Source organism: Ceratotherium simum, chromosome 5 (genome assembly GCF_057802395.1).
Source record: "Ceratotherium simum simum isolate JZ-2026a chromosome 5, ASM5780239v1, whole genome shotgun sequence".
NCBI classification, from domain to species: Eukaryota; Metazoa; Chordata; class Mammalia; order Perissodactyla; family Rhinocerotidae; genus Ceratotherium; species Ceratotherium simum.
The window spans coordinates 33,916,613-33,938,216 of NC_141904.1; the positions used below are offsets into that span (position 1 = coordinate 33,916,613).

At 36.5% G+C, this 21,604-nt stretch overlaps 1 protein-coding gene across 9 annotated transcripts in view; it reads left to right on the forward strand.

Moving 5' to 3' along the window:
* Positions 1 to 21,604, forward strand: part of RBMS3 (RNA binding motif single stranded interacting protein 3) — a 674,890-nt gene that overhangs the window by 186,511 nt on the left and 466,775 nt on the right. For all 9 annotated transcript variants that reach the window (XM_087430659.1, XM_014790089.2, XM_004419451.3 and 6 more), the window contains exon 3: positions 7,945 to 8,003. In XM_087430659.1, coding sequence (XP_087286785.1) covers positions 7,945 to 8,003 — 59 coding nt within the window. The remainder of the gene's footprint in view (positions 1 to 7,944; positions 8,004 to 21,604) is intronic.

The following is a 21,604-nucleotide window of genomic DNA, read 5'->3' on the forward strand; positions in this document are numbered from 1 at the left end:
TCTAATGGATATTTTAGCACCAAAACATAAGTGGGCTGAGGATCAAGCTTGAAGTACATCCACTTTTAGGAACCTGGAGGATGAGAAGGGGCAAGTGAAGGAGATAAAGGAATAACTGTCTGCAAAGAAGGAAGATAGGAACCAGGTCAGTGTAATGCATGGGGTTAAATGAAGGTTGATGGGGTTAAGAGGCTTAAATGATAGTGAGAAGTCAAGGATGATGATAACTGATTATTGTACTTATTAAGAAGTTACTAGTTAATTTTCAAAGTTTTGTTCCAATAGATAGAAGCCAATATTTAGGAGTCAAGTAGAAATTGTATAATAGGAAGAAAGAAAAGTAGCATGAGCAGAGCAATCATTCAAGAAAAGTCTGGTAGGGAATGAACAGAAGAAACCTGATGATCGCCAGCATATAGAAGGAAAGGATCTGCAAAGGTTCAAGGGCAGGCAGAAGGGAAAGAGCCCAGGCACTAGGAAAAAAGTTTTAAGTTTCTGAAAAACATAGGTGATGTATAGGGAAACAAGAGTGCAGACGTGGCAGGGATGAATGGGAATTGGAGGAGAGAAAAGGAGTAGTGGCTTTCTTTTTGAGATAGGAGGGTGGCAGATGGCACTAGGACTGAAATGCAGCATGTTGAAGTGGTGGCAGACCGTGTGCTCTGAAGTCAGACTGCCTGGGGTTAGATACCACTTTTGCTACTTCCTAATCATGTAACCTTGGGAAAGTTACTTAAGATGTCTCTGTCTCAGAGTCCTCATCTGTAAAATACAGCTAGTGATAGTGCCTACCTTATGCAGTGTTGTGATGATTACCAAGAGTGGCTATATGTAGAGAGCTTAGAACAGGGACTGGCCCATAGAAAAGGCAGTAAAAGTAAGTGTCAACTAAATATAACAAATTGAGGTGGAGATTAGAGAAATTTTAAAGGGGAGACCCATGAATTCCTAACAGGATGGCTTTGCTTCTGATAAGAGAGGTATTTAAAATCTCCCAAATCTAAAGACCACTTGCAGAAGACCTTGAGACTTGGTAGCACAGGATCAGGTTCTTGAAGACAAAATGGCACTGGGGGTGGGATCCTGTTCACAGTCAGCTATGCATGAATAAACTCGAAGTTGACAGCAGTGAGAACCAAGGAATGCCAGGGTCAAGATGTGGTAGACCATGTCCAATGACTTGCTGACTGATGGCCAGATGTGGAGAAAATAGAGAATGGGTGGGTCTGGGCTATGAATTGGAGCAGTGGATACTGGTGGAAGGTTAGAAGGCAAAAGCATCTGGGAAGGTACTAGAGGCAGCATTGAAGTGGCTGAACCTGAAGAACAGGCTGAGCAAGTAGTTAGGTATTGCCAGGAAGAGACTGAGTGAGTGAAGAAGAAATTGTGAATTGACTTAGAGTATAAATGAGAAGCCACGTGACAAAGAGCCTGGAGGTGTTAGGTGAGAACTTGGAGGAACCAACTGCAAAATCACTGAGGAAAGCATTTTTTTTTTTTTTTTTTTTTTGTGAGGAGATCAGCCCTGTGCTAACATCCGCCAATCCTCCTCTTTTTTTGCTGAGGAAGACGGCCCTGGGCTAACATCCGTGCCCATCTTCCTCCACTTTATATGGGACGCCGCCACAGCATGGCTTGCCAAGCAGTGCGTCGGTGCGCGCCCGGGATCCGAACCAGCGAACCCCGGGCCGCCGCAGCGGAGCGCGCGCACTTAACCGCTTGTGCCACCGGGCCGGCCCCAGAGGAAAGCATTTTACAGGAGGAGTGTTGTCTGGATATTCTCACCTCTGCTCCCTTTTCCGAAGCTCACCAGGCCTTGGATAAGAGCTTATTGTATTAGTTTGTTAGGGCTGCCATAACAAAGTACCACAAACTGGGTGGCTTAAACAATAGAAATTTATTTTCTCACAGTTCTGGAAGCTAGAAGTATGAGATCAAGGTGTTGACAGGGTCGTTTATTCTGAAGCCTCTCTCCTTGGCTTGTAAATGGCCATCACCTATGTCATCACGTGGTCTTTCCTGTGTGCCAGTCTTTGTCCTAATTTGTAGGAACACCAGTCATATTAGACTAGAGCCCACCCATATGACTGCATTTTACCTTAATTATCTTTTTAAAAGCTGTCTGTCCAGATAGAGTTACATTTTGGTGTACTGGGGGTTAAAACTTGAACAAATGAATTTTGAGGGGATACAATTCAACCCACAGCAGTTATTCCTGGCTTTGGCCACTCATTTGTAGATTGAACGTGTTAACGCTTTAGAATATTAATGAACTGTGGACTTCTCTTGTAGATGAAACCTGGCTGATGTGGTTCATCAAAAGGATAGCCCCACCACTTTCCTATTGGATCCCTAAAGCCGTAGATATACTCCATTAGCATCCCCAAATGCCAAAGAATGAATGGGCCATCTAGAAGTAGGCAAACAACCACATTTGCTAAAAGGATAATGTTTCATCCATTAAGTAAATGTAATACCTTTTTCTAGTCTGGTATCAATATCGAAGGCATGTGAAAAATGAGTTAGCTGGAAGTTAATTGACTGCAGAGACACTATTTTCAGTCTCTGCCTAAATTTTTTGAATTGATATACACAATGGATAATTCAGCAAAAGGATTTGAAAATAAATTCTTTATAGAAAGATCCCACCAATTTGATATCTTCATAATTCACGAGGAGTAGACCCATAATAGCTCTATTTTCTCTTCAACTTTGGAAAATAAATGATGCCATTAGTTTAAATTAGGCTTATATTTGGAATAATCGAGTGTATCAACAAATGTAGTTTGACTCAGATGCTGTTTAAGAATAAGAATAAATGCCAGAAAGAATTGACTGTTTCTTTAAAAAATTAAAGGTAAAATTTGTATTGACAAGCTAGGGTAAAAAAGTATTTTAAAGAGTTGATAGGCAACACATGAATTTATAAACCTTACTTATGAGAACTCAAATTATAATAAGTGAGGAATTATTGTAGATTGGCTACTGTTTTACAGAGTACTCTTAGGATATAAGGAAAATGTTATTTGGGACCTGGCTGTATTTGGAGAATGTATGAGCTCTCAGGATAGTTGGTGAATATGTAGATATGATATGGAGTTGCTTATTTTTATGTTGAAAGGTGTCCTAGCAATGCTATATTAGGGACTGCTCACATTGGCTGGAGAAGGTACTGAATGCCCAGATGGAAAGAATTATGGTATAAAATGTGTTAACTTCATTTATTTGTATACCCCAAGAAGTTGAAACCCCAAGGAAGTGGACTGTGGATAATATTTTATCTCTTCTAGCTGTAGGAAATGAAAGCATAGAAAAGTGAATTGGATTTGTTTGAAAGCTTCTGGAGCCAGGAGGCACGTGGGATCAGTGCTCAGGTGTCTATTTCCAGGCATCTTTCAGTAATTTGGTCACATATTTTCTCTAATATCAGATTTTGCTTTCCATTCGTGGGTGGCATAAAGAAAAACTTTATGAACACTTAAGATATTGATTTAAACTCTAAGAAGAGGAAGAGTAAATAAGTGAGATAATTGAAGTGTAGGAATACCTTTTACCTCAGAAATATTTTTTCTTCAGAGTGTGTGAAAATGTATCTTTAGTCTGTTTAGTAGTTTTGATTCTTGTCTATTAGTATACTTTGACAAAACATCAGGAAGAAAGATTTAATATAATTCTTCACAGGTATATTACATTGGTGATTTCTGTGTTTATGGTGGTTTGAGTCTTTAAAAGATGTCTAACTTTTATTTGCCTACATCAGTTGTTGACTTTGCAGAGCATGGAGAATACAACACCAGTCATGCAGAAAGTACCTGTTTGTCATCGTGAGAGTTCAGACATGAACTGGAACCAATGGCCCATTAAATACCTCCTCTTGTTGTTTAAAGCATATTCTAGCTTTGCAAAGTAATTGTTAATGCGGAATATTGTAGCTGAGCCAAGGAATGGAATTCCTATAACTCCAGTCGGAGTAGAGACTGAATCAAGTACTCTGAGTTGTGTTCCATTGTTTTGTGATTCTGTACTACTGGAAAGTCTAGCCCAGTGTGTAATTAGGAATATGGAAGTCAACAAATAGCATAATTTGCTTTGTGTGTGTGTGTGATTTTCTATTTATATTAGTATTGTAATACTTCTTGGAAATAAAATTTTTTTTTTTTTAGAAAAAAGTTGCTTGCTAAAATAAGCACAAATGCTTTCTATAAGAAAGTATTTCCCTTTATTTTTGCTGTAAAAAAATAATGATAGCCACTTTTTACATATACTGCACTTAATGAAGGAGAAGACATCCTCGTAATATTGATACAGTAGGACAATATGCACACCATAGGTTAAAAGTCCCATTGTGAGATGTAATTCACCGTGAGATACAGGAATTTTAAATTTCCTCTTTAAAGGACAGAGCTAAATTTTAATTTAGAAGGTACTTATATAAAAATTTCAAAAGCAGTGTTAGAAACCAATTAAGAAGGATTTTTGTCTTAAGGGTTTGTGTGCATGATGTGAGATGGTTACAAATGTTCTAAATTCTTTTTCTTCCTCTGGTTTTTACTTCTGCCATACTGTATTAAGGGTGCCTGTGTGGAAAAAAAAAGTTTCAGCAAATGTTCCCTTTCTTCTCCCTTTTTGGTTTTCACTCTAAGATACATATAATTTTGCAAATGTGTGCTTGTCTGAATAGCCCAAATAAAACAAACGTTACTGTAGTTGATGGGTACAATTATAGATACCTTGAGCCATTGTCGACTGAAAGACTGATCAAATGTGACATTATTTTCTTGTTATTTTCCTAAAAGAGAAACTCCTAGGATAAAATAGAGCTTGAAAGAGAGGCTGTATATGTTTGTTGGGGGGTGGGTAAGGTGGAGGGGGATGAGGAATTTTGGAGGGAGTGGGCTTGTATGATAATAGGAAGGAAGTAATAGACATTTCAGTAGTACTGTACAAACCAAAAAAAGCTTTGAATCTATGGGTATTTATGTGATTAAATACAATGAGAACATAGTTAATGAAATCCTTAACATTAAAAATAAGAATATATGAGGCCGGCCCAGTGGTGTAGTGGTTAAGTTCAGCACACTCCATTTTGGCAGCCCGAGTTCACGGGTTTGGATCCCAGGCACGGACCTACACCACTCATCAGCCATGCTGTGGCAGTGACCCACGTACGAAATAGAGGAAGACTGACAAAGATGTTAGCTCAGTGCGAATCTTCCTCAAGAAAAAGAGAGGAAGATTGGCAATGGATGTTAGCTCAGGGCAAATCTTCCTCAGCAAAAAAAAAGGAAGAGCAATAAACTGCATTTCTTTAAAAAAAAAAAGAATATAAAATGTAAATGTAAATTATCCTTTTATAAATAACTTTACTTGCCAAATTTCTTAGTGGAAGATTTTGACAGTCTTAAGTAGTAATGTTTAAGCTGTCATTTGGAACAGACCCTTTACTCTCTTCTGTTTCTTATCTACCTCAGAGAATGCCAAGCACTGGAGATATTTTTTTTCTTCTTCTTTTTTTTTTGGTGAGGAAGATTGGCCCTAAGCTAACATTCGTTGCCAATTTTCCTCTTTTTGCTGAGGAAGATTATCCCTGAGCTAACATCTTTGCCCATCCTCCTGTATTTTGTATGTGGGATACTGCCCCAGCATGGCTTAACAAATGGTGCATCCCTGGGATCTGAACCAGTGATCCCCAGACCACCAAAGCGGAGTGTGTGAACTTAACCACTACGCCACTGGACCAGCCCCTGGAGACATTTTTTAATAGGAGATAACAGGAAAAGAATAATTGCAAAAAGAGCTAATATTTAATAAACATTTATTCTATGCCACCACTGTAAACCCTATTTAACTCTCACAACAACCCTATGAGGTAGAGACTATTATCATCATTTTATATATTTATAAATAGATGTATATAATTTTAAACAAATAATTTAAATCAATAGATTTATATCATTATAGATAATGATGATGAAATAATGCAAAGAACACATAAGACTTAGCCATCTAAATATACTCAGGCTGAATTGAGATTTGAGCCATGGCAGTTTGTTGCCACAGTATATTCTTTTAACTACTACTCTACATTGCCCTGGAGTCTAATACCTGGATTCCCAGAGACATGAAGGTTGATTGATGTAGAAGGTTTAATATGGAGGTTCCTATTTTAGAGGCAGCATGATACGTTAGTTAAGTACTGCACCAAACTTAAGAATCCCATATTCAAGTCCCTGGTGTAACTTTCACAAATGATGTAATTTTGATCAAGTTACTAATCTTTTAGACCATAGTTTCTATATCTGCAAAATAGTAATAGACACTTTCAGCCCTAGCTATCTTTGATTTATTTAACTGTAGGGTTATAGTTATAATGGTGCAGGAAAGGCAGTGATATCAGAGATGCAAGGAGCTCAAACAACAGGCATATACTGGCAAATGTGCCCAATTCAGTATTGGACAGACAGCACCATCCCAGTTCTGGCTGACTTTAACAAGGGAGGAGCTTGTAGTTGAATGGTGGAAATTATATCACACCCTTCACATGATTACATATGAATATTTCTGTTCCTATTGTGGCGTTCAATAGCTTAGCTGAAATTGGAATGATTTTCAAGGCTATAGGTGGTATCACTTTCATAATGACATTAATCCCATCAATTTCTAGAGGACCCTCAGTCCATCGTTGGTCAAAACATTTGAAAAAAAAAAAGGCAAAGGTATTTCTAGCACTGTGCCATTATTAACACTAGAATTTTAATAAACAACCACCAAAATGCTCCAAAGAATAGTGATAGAGTAAAAGGTGATTACAAAAACAAAAGAGACATCGGTGATAGGGAACCTAGTTCATTAATACATGGAATGTTTAATATTTGTCATATAGTCTTACACTTGCTTAGGAACACAGAATTAAAAGAAAACTTGCCAAATATTTTGTGACCACGGCTGAAATCTAGAATATAATTTGCATTGTTAATAAACTTGGCACTTGAATTTGCGTTATAGCTTCTTCATGTTATTCTGTTGATTCGAAAGCATCCTTTGTGGAATCCTGAAGAAGGAGGGGGTTTTAGGTATCTTCTAAGGTCTTATCATTTACACCTCAGGAAACGAACTCAAATGGGTTGAGTTTCATTCCTCATATTACCCATCTTTTAAAAAACGAAACCTAGACTAGATCGTCTGCAAGAGATGATAAAATAATGAATATATTTATGATGTCTACAGATATTTATGGTAGAAACTTTGTTGTAGATTATGCACAGAAACTTTGTTGTAGATTATGCACCGTTGGACAACATGCATCATTCATTTATTTTAACAAACATTTTTTGAGCTTCTATTACTTACAGTACCAGGAATTGGGAATACAAAACTCAGTCCTTATCCTCAATTAACTTACAATATAATATATTTTTCGTAACAACAACAAAGTCCTATTTTTTCTAGGATCACTGTTAGAAAATCACATTACAATTTAACTTTCTCCAAATCTGAAAGGTGATTATTACAATTCTTATTTTTACAGATGAAAAAACTGGCTTGGAGAAGTTATGTTAAGCTGCTCAGGGTTACAACACTAGGTAAGCGCCAGAGCTGGATGCAAGCCCTGTTCAGCCTGGCGCCAAGGTCCATGCTTTTTTCCATGAATCCGCAGAGTGCAATTTACTTTGATCACAATCACATGCAATACCCTTTCAGCCAGCTATGACAGCCTGACAGGTTTATTTTTGAAGACTCAACCCGGTAATTACGTAGGGAAGCACATTCTCGAGTTATAAAGAAGAACTGGTGAAAAGAGATCATCCAGGTGTGAAATGGGTGTTCAGAGCTTGTTTTCTTGGTTTACTTCTGTTCAATTGTGTGTGCACCAATGTTCATTAAGGCGTTTTAAGTGTCTTCATCAGGCTACAATAACTTGGATTTTTTTCCTCTCTCTTTCAGGTATGGAAAAATTGTATCCACAAAGGCAATTCTTGACAAAAACACAAATCAATGCAAAGGTATGTGTAAGGGCATCGGTCCCTTGAGCTCCTCCCCATGCTGTTCAATTAGTGGCTCCCCCAACGCAGAGGTCCAGGCACCAGATGCACAATGATTACAATGTGCAGTATATAGCAAATCACTTTAATAACATCGAGGCTCTGATGAGTTGTATTTCTAGTAACATTGCTCATTAATTTTTTTCATTAACAAACAAAATGAAAATCACAAATCAGAACAAGTATCAAATTGCTTCAGCATAAAACTAAATTACCTCCTAACAACTTTGGGTTGTCTGACTTGAATGATATCATCAGTGATGCAAATTGATTTCCTATATAAAAATGAGGAACTCTGGGGAAAACTTTCCCATGCAAAACACGTTTTAATTTATCTGTTCTTTAAAGCTTTAGCAACATTGGTTGACTAAGAATGAATTTACTGATGGGCCCATTGTGTCTAAGCTTCAGCTGTGAGCATCTCACAGGATATCAGAGTTAGTATCTTAGTAAGGCTTCTTTTTTTTTTCCTAGAAATATTTCTGAAGTTATTTGACTATATCTGTTGCCCATGTTTCTTCATGCCTGGGAATCCTATACTCTTTTAAGGGTTGCATTAAGTTATTTGTGAAATCTATATGGTCTGTCTTGCATGACTCAGTTCTTACTGGAAAATTGGAATGCTTCTAGTAACATATGTTATTTGTTGTTCCTCTAATCCAGTCTTTTTTTTATAATACTGACATCAAGAAGTGTGGTAGGGTCAAAATCATTCTAAATGCTGCCCCTATTTCACATACAAATATAATGTGCACTAGTTTCAGGAGTAAACCCTCATACACCACAGATGTATCCTAGTTTATTTGCCTAACGGTAGTCAGATTTAATTTAGCAATTTTTTTAAAAAGAACATTCCATGTCTTCTATAAACTCACAAATGCACTACGTATTTAAATACTACAAGACAAAAAAAATAATAAGACATGATTTCTGTCATCTAATAGTTCAATTTCTATTTGACAAGGAAACCACTAAGAAAACCAAGAAACTAATCCTAATGTACTTATTAGGATCAGTATGTCAGCCTAATATATATGAGAGTGTAACAGAATATCTGTAATAGGGATATCTACAGAATACTGTGAGAGGGGCATATGGAGATTTCTTTTTGGGAAGGGAGTTCATAAAGGCAAGGCAGAATGGATGGGCTTGGGAAAGGTTGGTGTTTGGGAGAAAGAATTTCAGAATGTAATTGAGCAGACCCACATAACTGGAATAGAGAAATGCACAGATAAGGATATTGGTAGAAAGAAGGAGGGGTCAAGATTCAGGAGGCTTCAAAAAAGTTATCCTGGATATTTTTAACTTAATTCTATATGCAACCCTTAGTTTTTTGAGCAGACACAGTATGATTCTGTGTTTTAGAAAAGATATTTTGGCAAAGGTGAATGAAATCAAATTACAAAGGTGAGAAACTGAAGGCAGAAAAAAAGCAACATAGATGTGAAATGTGTAGATCAAGAGGAAAATGAGGAAAGTCACCCAGGCACCATTAGGGAAATGGAAAGGTGGTCACCGTGAGAGTTTTCCAAGGTAGAATTGAGTATTCTCTATAAAGGTGAAAGAAAGGGATGCACAAAATGAAGCCTACGTGTCAAGCTTTCATGATTGGGGAAGACGGCTGTGCCTCTTACTGAGGTAAGAAGTCTAGAAGTAGTAGCAGTAGGTTTTGTGGAGAAAGTGATGAGTTATGTATTGGCCATGCTGATTTAGAGGCCCTGGCATAGGATCCATGTAGAGATGTCAAAGAGGAAGCTACAAGAAAGCTCAGAGCTACAGATGGTGACTGAAATCAAGGGAGTAGATAATAACACCAAAGGATAACTTGTGGAGGGGGAACAGATGGGCAGCTGAAAACTGAATTTTGGAGAACATATAGGAACAAAGCTGGGTCATGACTAGAGGACACTTTTGACTCTTGGCTTGTGGGAAGCATATGGTATGTTAGAAGCATTGGAATGCTAATACTACTGCTTCTAGACATGCCCAACACCTTTCTAATGTCTTTTGGGTAAATATATCTCTAAGAACACTCAGAGAAAATTGAGGCACCTAACTCTGGCAGTCAATAATATTGATTGAGCGCCAATCAGAAGTACAAATGCATCACATAAAAGTAACACCTGTGAACCTCATTAGATCCCATTACATGTCTGATAACTGGAGTGGTTGATATAAAGGGATCCTTTACTATGCAAAGTTTTGCTCAAGAATGCAGATATCTCTTATACAACATTGGTGACAACAAGAAGTGTAAATTGCTAACCTGGAAAACTGTACTTTTTATGATTGTGAAGGTTTAAGGAGTGAGGGATGTAACTGAAATGGCTTGTCAGAGTTTGCCTAAGCAATTATCTCTTAGCAGTGGGGGTGCTGATCTGGACAAATACTGTGGGTATCTTTAGCTCAACTCCTAACACTCCTCTCCACATTTTCTTGTAACTGCTTATTTAGTTTTCTCTCTCCAAAGAAACTTTTAAACTCAATGAACACAGGACCTGTGTAATCTAGAAAACTTGTCTTCAAAGTGGAGTGATAGAGGAGAATGCATGACTGCCTACTGGGGATACTAGAAGAAAATATTAGAACATATCTCTCTGTTTTTATATGAACTTTCTGTGTGTGTTTTATAATGTATATAATAGTATAATTTCAAAATGCATATGTTTTAAACAAATAACTGTGTGAATATTGGGTTCACTGCTCCAAAATATTTTTATTCATGGTAATATGAATTTAAAAGGTAGTTTGGAGACTACTGGTTTCAAACATAACACACACTGATAAATACAAAAGGAGAAAAGAGCAGGAGAGTAGGAGGGAAGAGAGAGGAAGGAAGGAAGGAATGGACAGACCGTGGAACCACATTTAATAGAGGGCAGCTAAAGATGACTTTATGGGAGGGTAGAGGGCTGTTAGACCTTTTGCTTTGAGGGTAGTGTGAAGAAGGAGGGGTGATCATGTGGTCATTATACACAAATAAAAGCCTCCAGTCACCTTTTCTCGCCTGAACACTTGGAGCGTGCGGATAGCAGCAGTGACTCTCAATGAATCCCAACCTTCACGAAGCACATGGGGGAGGTACTCTAAAAGTAAGCACTTGTGATCACAAAAGTACTGCAGTCACTTTCACCCTTTGAGGAAAACACTATTTTAGTGATATTCTGAGTCCTATTTAGAGTATTTCCTTTCAGAAAAATGGCCCATGAAATGGTCATGAGTAAAAACTACAATACTGTTGGGAAGAGACAGCAATTGCATTTATGGAAAATTGTTTATGGTTGTTACTGATGACCATGGGAGCAAGTTGCTGAGGTTGGAAGATATGACATCATTGAGGAGTTGAAGGAACTGATAAGACAAGGCATTGCAATGACCATCTAAATATTTATTGAAATAGCCAAGAATTGAAGCAGCAGCAGAACTGGAAAAAGTGACTGGTCCAGAAGCTATTTGTGGAGAAGTAGGAGAAATGATACTGGGGTGTATAGACCATGGTGAAATGAAGGTTCATTGGTTATAAAATTTTATGATGTGAGATTCTAAATTGGAGATTTTAGCTAGGAGGGAAATATATGGAGTTAGGAGCAAGGAGGTCTCCCCACTTACAGGTCCAGTGGGAGAGGGGATGTTAGGGGGAAAAAACACACTTGAGTGGGCTACAAAGGAACAGTGTCCTCAGGGTGAGTTAGGTAACGATTGGAGACATGCAAATTAAAGCAATTTGTAGTGATAGTTTATATCCACTCAGGTAGCAAACATTATAACATGCAGGCCATCCAGTGCTGGTTGCAGTGAAACTAGTTCATCCATCCTTCATCAGTACCATGGTAAATTGGTATCAGCCTTTTAAAAAAGTCAGTACAGAAAGAGTAATAAAAGACATACTATTGATACTAGTAATTCTACTGAGACTATTGTCCCAAATATTTTATTCAAACATATTTTTAAAAATGTGTATACATGCACCCTCTTAGCACTTTTTCATTCTCTAGATTGGAACAAATATGGGAAACATGCTAATTCTAGCTTGTGGAGCATATACAATTATTATGTAGTCATTACAAAGATAGTCAGGAGGACTAAATTATGTCAAACTATGAAAATGTTTATTATGAGAAATTCAATGAATATAGAAGAATATAAAATAATGTGTACAGTAAATATGAAGTTATGAAAATATTTGAGAGTCAGTATTGCTTATGGTTATGTCTGTAGTGGAGCCAGACTGCCTAGTTTGAACACTGCCTCTCCACTTAGTAGGTGTGTAACCTGTGGTAAATTGCTCAACTTTGCTGGGTGCCTCAGTTTTCCCATCTATAAAATTATAATAATAATAAGTCCTGACTCAATGATTAAATGAGTTAATACATGCGTAACGCTCAGCAATACCTCATGCTGGCTGTTGTACAAAGTACTGGCAATATTAAGCAAAAGAAAAATGTTTGTGTTATTTGATGGGAATATGATGGGTGGTATAGATTATTATTAACTTTATGTTTCTCCATATGTGTTATGTTGTCTTTTCAGGTTAAAAAAAAAAAAAAAGCAAAAACAGCTCTTGGAAAAATTGAGCTGATTTCAATTATATTTATATTTTGGTTGCTTTTCCTGTGAAACCTGAGTAACACATAACTATATGTTTCTTTGTTTTTGTAAAATAATGTCAGAGGAAAATAGCAGTGAATTAGGAGAGAAGGCTACAGTTTGCTTCTTTAAATAATAGGCAGAAGTTGAGTTCTTCTTGACCATTGCTTTCTTGAGGAACGAAATGGAAAGGGTGTGTGAGGCGGCTTTTGCTAGCAAAATCCCTAAGAGCATTGAGCCTGTCATTAGAGAATGCAAATGGGATTTGGCCTTCTCCAAGACGCTTGCTTCTGAATCATTTTCAACTTTGCCTCCAGACGAAAGCTATGCAATTAAAACCAATATTAGGAAGACAGGATTTATTTATTTTTGTTTTTAAAGATATGATATGAATTCAGTTTTCCATGAGCTGCTGCACATGCAGCATATTATATGCAAGTTAGTGTTCAGTGAGGTCTGAGAAAGTACATGCGTTAGTCTCCTTAGAGTTGAAAAGAAAAGGCATCAGAATTAACCTTGATGTATTAACCCAACTCGAGACATTTACTGTATCTTAGCATCTGAAAGAAAGGCTTTTGTTCCCTCCTGCATCCCACCCACTCCCTTTAAGCTATGGACAGTAGGCAGGCCCAGATAAACACACTCACTCTCTATTCCGGAAGGGGTCATGGGGAACTCCTTCAACATAACCTCTTGTTTTCAAGATTGTTCATTCTTGGGTGGTGGCTGCAGCAGCTTTCATTCTGCATAATATGGCAACATAAAACAAAACAGTCACCGTCAGGCCAAAATGACCAGAAATTGCTGAACAAAGTGGGCAACAGCTCCAGATGGAGAGTAATGGAAAACAGACTACAGTTCATTCAGATACTCAAACACAAGGATCAAATAAAAGCTATTGTACAAGTCACAGGAATTTGCACTGTTTTTTGTTTTGTTTTGTTTTTTGTTTTTCCCCATGTGTTTTCCTCCTGGGTCCAGTATCTTTGCTAATTTAAAAAGTCTCAGAAAATTAAATGAAAGAAGCCACTGAAAACAAGGTGTAAATCTTCAATGAATTTACTTGCTCTGCCTTTTTGTGCTTCTTAAATTTGGCTTCCTCTGCACCCCCACCCCCCCACCCCCGCCCCTGCACACCACACAGATACCACCACCATTTTTCTGACAATCTATGTGTTTAGAGCGGGGGTAATGAGTAATGGATATTCCATAGAAAGTTTCCACGCCTAATAGCCATAGGATATAAGAGTAGTTAGCGTGTGCCAAGCATACCAACTTCTAAGAGTTTAAATACTCCTTTCTGCCTTTGTTGTCACAGGCTGGTTGAGTTATATTTATGGAAGCTTATGTTGCCTTTAACATTTCATTGGGCCCTTAAAATCAAAGCTGAAGACAAGTATTCAAAATTTCTGAAATCATCCATGAAAGATATGATTCATTCTTTATTAAATAAAATCATAAATTGTTAATTCTTCTGTAAGAGAAATAAATCTGCATACTATTTTTATAGAGAGGAGTAGATCCCACCTAGATTGTTTCAGGGAGGGGTGTGAATGAATCCATTTAGCAGTTCTAAATTCTTGGTCATGTTATACACGTTATTTGAAAGTACTTCTAGGTAACTAAATATGAGGCCATACACTTGGACAAATGTGGAATTAATCAATTTTATTTATTTTTAAATTTTCTTCCTTGCTCACTGACAGGGAGTGTTTATATAGCAAGTGAGGGAAGTGAGGATTTCTGTATCAAATCCTGTGAACCTGAAGGGAGGAGTAGATATTCTATTTTGTCATACTTTATGTAGAGTCATTATAGGGCATGAGGTAGCCCCTACCTATGGATCAATCCTAATAAGTGACACTGACATGCATCTTGGTGGAATGTATATGTGTTAATGGAACTATTTTGTTTCCAGAAAATAGCATACCTACCCTGGGCTGGTCCACATGGCAACAAAGCATGTAAATGAAGAAACTAAACACCTTAGAAAGCCTCTTAGCTAGTACCTGTTATTTCCCGAAATCAGTGCAAACTAAAATAAATGTTCTGTGAAATTTACGAGTCTGAGGAATTACATTTTGAGAGGAATAGGCTCCTCCTCCAGGTGGGTTCACCATCTATTGAGCAAGAGGCTCATGAAGCAAAATGACCTGGAAAACACACTTATTCAATTTTCAAATAATGGTGGGTTACAAAAAAAAAAAAAAGAAGAATAGTTCTATTTAGACCATTGCATTTCCCTTTGGAATATAAAGTGTGTGATATTTCTCTGAACTTCTTTTGTGAATTTTACTCTCATCTAGCCCAGTATTAATTTTACTACTAGTTAGAGGTGAGCAATAAATAAACATATATTTGCTTCATTTGATATTAACTTTTGTTTTCTTTTCAGAAAGGGTTAGTTTCTATAGGAACTTTGGTAACTTCAGTCTGTGCATCAAGTTTACTTAAAATTGTCCTGTAAGTACCTTTTACATGGAATTTTCATCCTGAGCCTCTTTTTAGAAAATGCCAATTTTTATAGTCTTATAGCCAGAGTCAGAAAAGAATAACCACTTTGAAGGTAAATGGTTTCCATTTGTTGTCTCCAATTCAATCAGACGACTATAACTGAAGACATTTCTCCTGTCAATAATAAGCCTTCCACACCTGTTACTTCCAACTCAGCATATTAAACATTTTAGAGAGTTCTTTTATTATTATTATTCTGTGTTAACTTTGAGAAGTCTTTGAAATAAACGTAAAGCAAAATATGTGCTTATAATGTGTTGGGAGTCATACAAGTGCACATTGTTCTTCAAAAGTGTTTTATAGCTACATATTTACTCATCATTTGTTTGTAATCACTGTTAATATATACATTAGGTGAAAGTAAAACTATCCACAAACATTAACTATAATAGGCAACATTGCTGCTTTAATCATAAATTTGTATTTGACAGTATTTGTACTGTAACCCACCTCACTAACTCTTTTGCACATGCTGAAATTATATTATTTTACTGGAAAAAAAATTTAAATAACTTTTGTGGAGTTTAAAATGGCTTAAAAATAAAAAGGTAGAGTTATGGTGCTTTCACCCATATCTGAACATTACTTTTACTAATCCATGTCTTCTAACTTAGCAGAAATCCTTTTATCCAGATATCTCATTTGCTCTCCTGCTACTGTCTGTCAATTCTCTATTTTTAGAATTTGACTTATGTTAACATATGTAAAATGCTGTCTCTTCTTACCTCTCCCAGGCTATGTCAATTGTTTCTTCCAAAATGCACCTTCTCAAGAAGTCCTCAGTAGGACTCTTCCCATCCTATCTAAACACTTTACAACACTACCTCCTTTGAGCACCATCTGGGAGCAAAGATCTTATGCTACCTTCTCTCTCAGGCTGTTGTGATTAATTTGTCTCCTTCATCTAGATTATAACTACTCATGGCCGGCCCCAGGGCTTAGCGGTTAAGTGCGCGTGCTCCGCTACTGGCTGCCTGGGTTCAGATCCCGGGTGCACACTGACACACCGCTTCTGCGGCCATGCTGAGGCCACGTCCCGCATACAGCAACTAGAAGGATGTGCAGCTGTGACATACAACTATCTACTGGGGCTTTGGGGAAAAAAAAAAGGAGGAGGATTGGCAATAGATGTTAGCTCAGAGCGTCTTCCTCAGCAAAAAGAGGAGGATTGGCACGGATGTTAGCTCAGGGCTGATCTTCCTCACACACACACAAAAATAATAAAAAAAATAAAATAAAACAAAAAATAATAAAAAATAAATAAAATAAAATAAGATTATAACTACTCAGGATGCTGGTGGGAGAATCTATTACCAAGGTATTGAGGAAACGACAGTTCAGAGTGGTTACTTAGATTCCAGAGGCTTTATCTTTTTTCTCTGGTGGCCTTTGATGTCACATCCATGGAAAGAACAAACGTGGCCTGGTATATGTTTCATAGGCCTGTAAAAACACTAGGGGTACCAAAGACATACACATACTCATGTTTCTCAGATGTGTTCTTTAAAAGTAAGCATTTACAACTGAGAATATTTATTTTATTAGTGTAGAATTATCCCTTTTACTGGTTTGAAGTTATCTAATTTCAGTCATCAATGATTTCTTAAATGTATGGGAAATCATATATAGTAATATATATTTTAAATAATACACAAAATATAATAATGTGTAATGGACAAATATATGTGTGTGTTGTTTATTAAAATTTATGTAAACGTGCAATAACATGTAAATAAATATCCTTTCAGATATAGAATTTCAAAAAATATAGATTAAAAAAAAAAAAAAACACTTAGTCCTTTAAGGATTTTCCAATTGAAGTCTATACCAAGAAAATTTCTAAGAAATAATCTTAGTTTTCTTGGACCAGTTACATCATTTCTCCAAACATCTGTTTCCTCAACTGTCAAATGAGGTCATTTATACCTACAATATGAAAAGTATTTTCAAAATTACATGGAGCCATGTTTGTAATGTGTCTGGCACATACATCAGGTCGATTTTTCTATGGCCTTGGATGTGGATTTCTTCTCATAGGAATCACATTGTCTAGGGCACCCACATATCTTACATAATTTAATGCAGTTCTGAGTACATTGTAAGTGTTCAAGGAATGTATATTTCATAAATTGACATGTGTTTTTTGAGACTGGCTTTGTTAATAGCAAAAAGTATAAGTATTTAAAGGACGTTTCTTTCATACAGTTTGGTGTTGGCTATATGATAGCCCTCAGGACTTTTCAAGGCCTGTAAACCTGATGTCTTTGAGGAAGAACACATTCCGTCACCATGGCAGGTGGTGGAATTCATTCTAATTGAGTTGGATAGATTCTGAAAAAAAATGCTTCTTTGTTCTCTATTTGTTATGCTGTTCACTCCATAATGTTGCTTTACAAATTCAAAGGTAAAAACAAAAAACAAATAGCCTAAAGATTCTTGCTTCCTTAGTGTTTGAAAATGTAGTTTTTGTTTTGTTTAAAGTATGGTTAATAGTCGTTTGATTTGATGCTTGCCATTGTTCTTATTGACTTCTTAGGTGTTCATGTTATTAGAATAGCTATTTTTTATTTCCTTTAGTAAAGAAATGAGAACACTGCAGTATGAAAGAAAAACTCATGCATATAGCTAAAAAAAACTCAAAACTATAAAAACTTCAATTGGATTTGAAAGATGAACATATCATTTGTTATGGTTCTGCAAGTGGCTAAGTGGGCTAAAATGTCTCTTTATCCATAAAATATTGGTGATATAAGGTCTCCATTTCATACGATCATTGTAAAAACAGGTGTGGTTTCCTCCCTATGTTGTGGATAAGAGAAAATAGCAAGGTTTGCATTTAATTTGTACTATTTCTCTTAAGAAAAGGGAAGTTCATTTTAATTACTAGGCATGCAGATAGACCTATTGGTCATTCAGCTTACATCAGACCCGAATTGGAAGAAACCTGTGTTCATGAAGCATCCTTGGAACACCTCTGCCACTTTTAAAGTTGCCATTTCCCTCGAGAAACTGCAGATATCACAACTGTTCACATTCTCAGAGCTTGTCCGCTATGGGAAAAGCAGGAGCTAAAACAAAAGATTTCAGGAAAGCAAGGGTTAAAGGTCACACTAGGCTTTGGGTTTAAGGGTGACGTGAAGGATAACCTCACTTGAGATTGTACTGAATGGAGCAAGTGGCAAAATTCCATGAGAAATATACTATAAGCTGCCTTGGAATTTGTCTTTCTGGCACTTTTATTATACTAGATAATTAAAGTGAAAACAATAGCTTTTTATTGAAGGGATGAATGAGAGAAAAGAAATTTTTTTCTGAAAAAGAGAATTATGTGAGGTAGAATTTAGAGCTTCGTTTAAAAAAAATACTATTAAAACACTGTGGTTAAAAAGTTTTTCAAGGGTCCTCATGAAATATTTTTGAGTGACACAGGGTTAAAGATCAGAAAATCTCCAATATCATATATAAGATATAGAGAAATTATGGCTAAGACTATATCATGTCATAGAGAAACAGATGATGAACTTGAGAGAAATTTGACTAGAGGAAAACTTTAAAAATTTCTTTAAATAAAAATTGTGTGTATTTAAAGGTTTACAATGTGATAATTTGCCATACATATACATAGTGAAATGATCACTATAGTTAAGCTAATTAACATATCATCTCCTTACATAGTTACCATTTTTTGTGTGTTTCTGATGACAGCACCTGAAATCTACTCTCTTAGAAAATTTCCAGTATTCAATACTGTATTATTAACTATAATCATCATGCTGTACGTTAGATCTCTAGTCATAGTCATCCTACATAGCACAACTTTGAAACCTAAGACCAACATCTTCCCATTTCCCACAGCTTTCTGCCTCTGATAATCACCTTTCTACTCTCTGCTCCTATATATTTGACTTTTCACGTTCCACATGTAAGTGAGATCATGCAGTATTTGTCTTTCTGTGTCTGGCTTATTTTAATTAGCATGATGTTCTCCTGATTCATCCATGTTGTTACCAATGGCAGGATCTCCTTTTTTAAAGCTGAAGAAAATTCCATTTTATATATATACTACAATTTCTTCATCCATTCATTCGTCAACGGACACCTAGGTTGTTTCCATATCTTGGCTGTTGAATAATGCTGCAAGGATCATGGGGGTACAGGTATCTCTTTGAGGTACTGATTTCGTTTCCTTTGGATGTATACCCAGAAGACGTTATCACTGGATCATATTGTAGTTCTATTTTTGATTTTTCGAGGAACCTCCATACTCTTTTCCATAGTGGCTCTACCTAATTACATTCCCACCAACAGTGTACAAGAGTTTCCCTTTCTCCAGCATTTATTATCTCTTATCTTTTTGATAATAGCCATTAACAGGTGATTACGGGTATGAGGTTATATTTCATTGTGGTTTTGATTTGCATTTCCCAGGTGATTAGTGATGTTGAGTATATTTTCATGTATCTGTTGGCCATTTGTATGTCTTCTTCGGAAAAATGTCTATTCAGATACTTTGCCCATTTTTTTTTTTTCTTTTAGTGAGAAAGATTCGCCCTGAGCTAACATCTATTGCCAATCTTCCACTTTTTGCTGAGGAAGACTGGCTCTGAGCTAACATCTGTGCCCATCTTCCTCTATTTTATATATGGGATGCCACCACAGCATAGCTTGACGAGTGGTGTGTCTGTCCACGCCTGGGATTCGAACCTGTGAACCCTGGGCCGCCAAAGCAGAGCATGCAAACTTAACCACTACGCCACCGGGCCGGCCCCCCATTTTTAAATAGAGTTGTTTATTTTATTTGCTGTTGAGTTGTATTAGTTCCTTATATATTTTGGATATTAACTGTTGGTCAGATATATGGTTTGGAAATATTTTCTTCTGACTAAAGGAAAACTTAGCAAGCCAAAGATTCCCATATGAAAAGTGGAATTTTCCCCAGTCTGACTCAATTTCTAACCATTGTTTTGAACCAAAGGAGAGTAAATCCAAGGGAAATATATATGTACACATACAGCTTTTATTATATATTAATGTACTATTTATATTTAGCATATGTGTATAATTATAATACCTGTATATAGATTTTTGTGTGTCTGTGTCTGTGTATGTATGTAAAACAGGGGCAAAATATTTATGAGATACTTGTATCCTAAGAGAGTTTTAAAAATCATTCTATAATGCTCTATCTAAAAGTTTATGTTTTAGTTTAGTAAAATATAATTTTCTTAAAAGAATCTTGAAGCAAAGTCTCGTTAGTTCTTCATAACTAAGTTCCGTAAACGAAAGAAGTCCTGAGGAAATTGTTATGTCTTAAATAGTGGTCAGGTTCTTTGTGGTATTCTTCTATTGTAAGAGGATAACGTAAGACAAGTAATAAAGAGTTAACATTGCGTATACAATTATCAAATAAAAGCTTATCAAGCATTGATAAAGTGTGTATATGTTTGAAATCTGTGTGAAAATTTAACATTTCTACTTTGCATCATTATATTTCCACCTATTATGTCCTATTAATATCGACTATTAATACAACTAAATATATTCTATTATGTTGTACCACTCAACCTATCTTCCTCTCTCTATGTCCTCAAAAGTTACTAGTCTAGAGCCAATCTTTTGAATCTGCTTCTTGTTCGGGAAATTATAAAAAATTCATATAAAGTGTAACTTTCCAGATAAGATGGTTCCAGCTTATAAGTGACTTGTACATAATAAAAAACCCAGCATGATACGTGAGCTAGTGAAAACATCAGATGTGATGGCAAACCAGAGGAGAGTTTACTTGTTTTGGAAGGAAGACTTATGGTACTTCTATAACCCACAGTCTTTTCTAGTATCAAGGGCAATCAGACCTATCAGTATTCACCCAAATTTTTATCTTGTTTCCCAACTGAATTCCCTGAAGCATAGGAAGTAAACTTTTCAACATGTTTCCCACCAGCCTACTGACCAACCAATCAACCAGTGAACCAAATGAAACATACTAAAGAGCCAAGACCGAAATAAAAGGAAAGTGAATCCCGATTACAGAGGTCAGGAATGGTGTCTTTGGTTTGTTTGCCCAGGAGAGGAGACCTGCTTAACAAAGTGAGCTGGGGAATGAGTTGATGATGAACTGAGGAGTCCTCAGAAATATGGTAAGCAGTGGTTATGGGGGCAGGAGATATATTTATACTAATATGGTGTGCAACTCAGCCTTGGTCAAATAGTTGTTCAGCATCCTGGAGTCTAGAAGTCTCTTAAAACATTCCTGTAATTCATCAAAAGGGCAAATTTGTCTAGCCAAGGAATGTTGTTTGGCTACAACACTGCTTAAAAGTATTTAGATGTGAATACTTTTTAGTGGAGCCTAAACCACTCTGTTATTTTTTTTAAAACCGGCCCACTTCACTCACTTGTGCACCTGCTTGGCCCCTTAAGGCATGCACATCCTCAACTTTTAATAGCCTATACCATTGCTG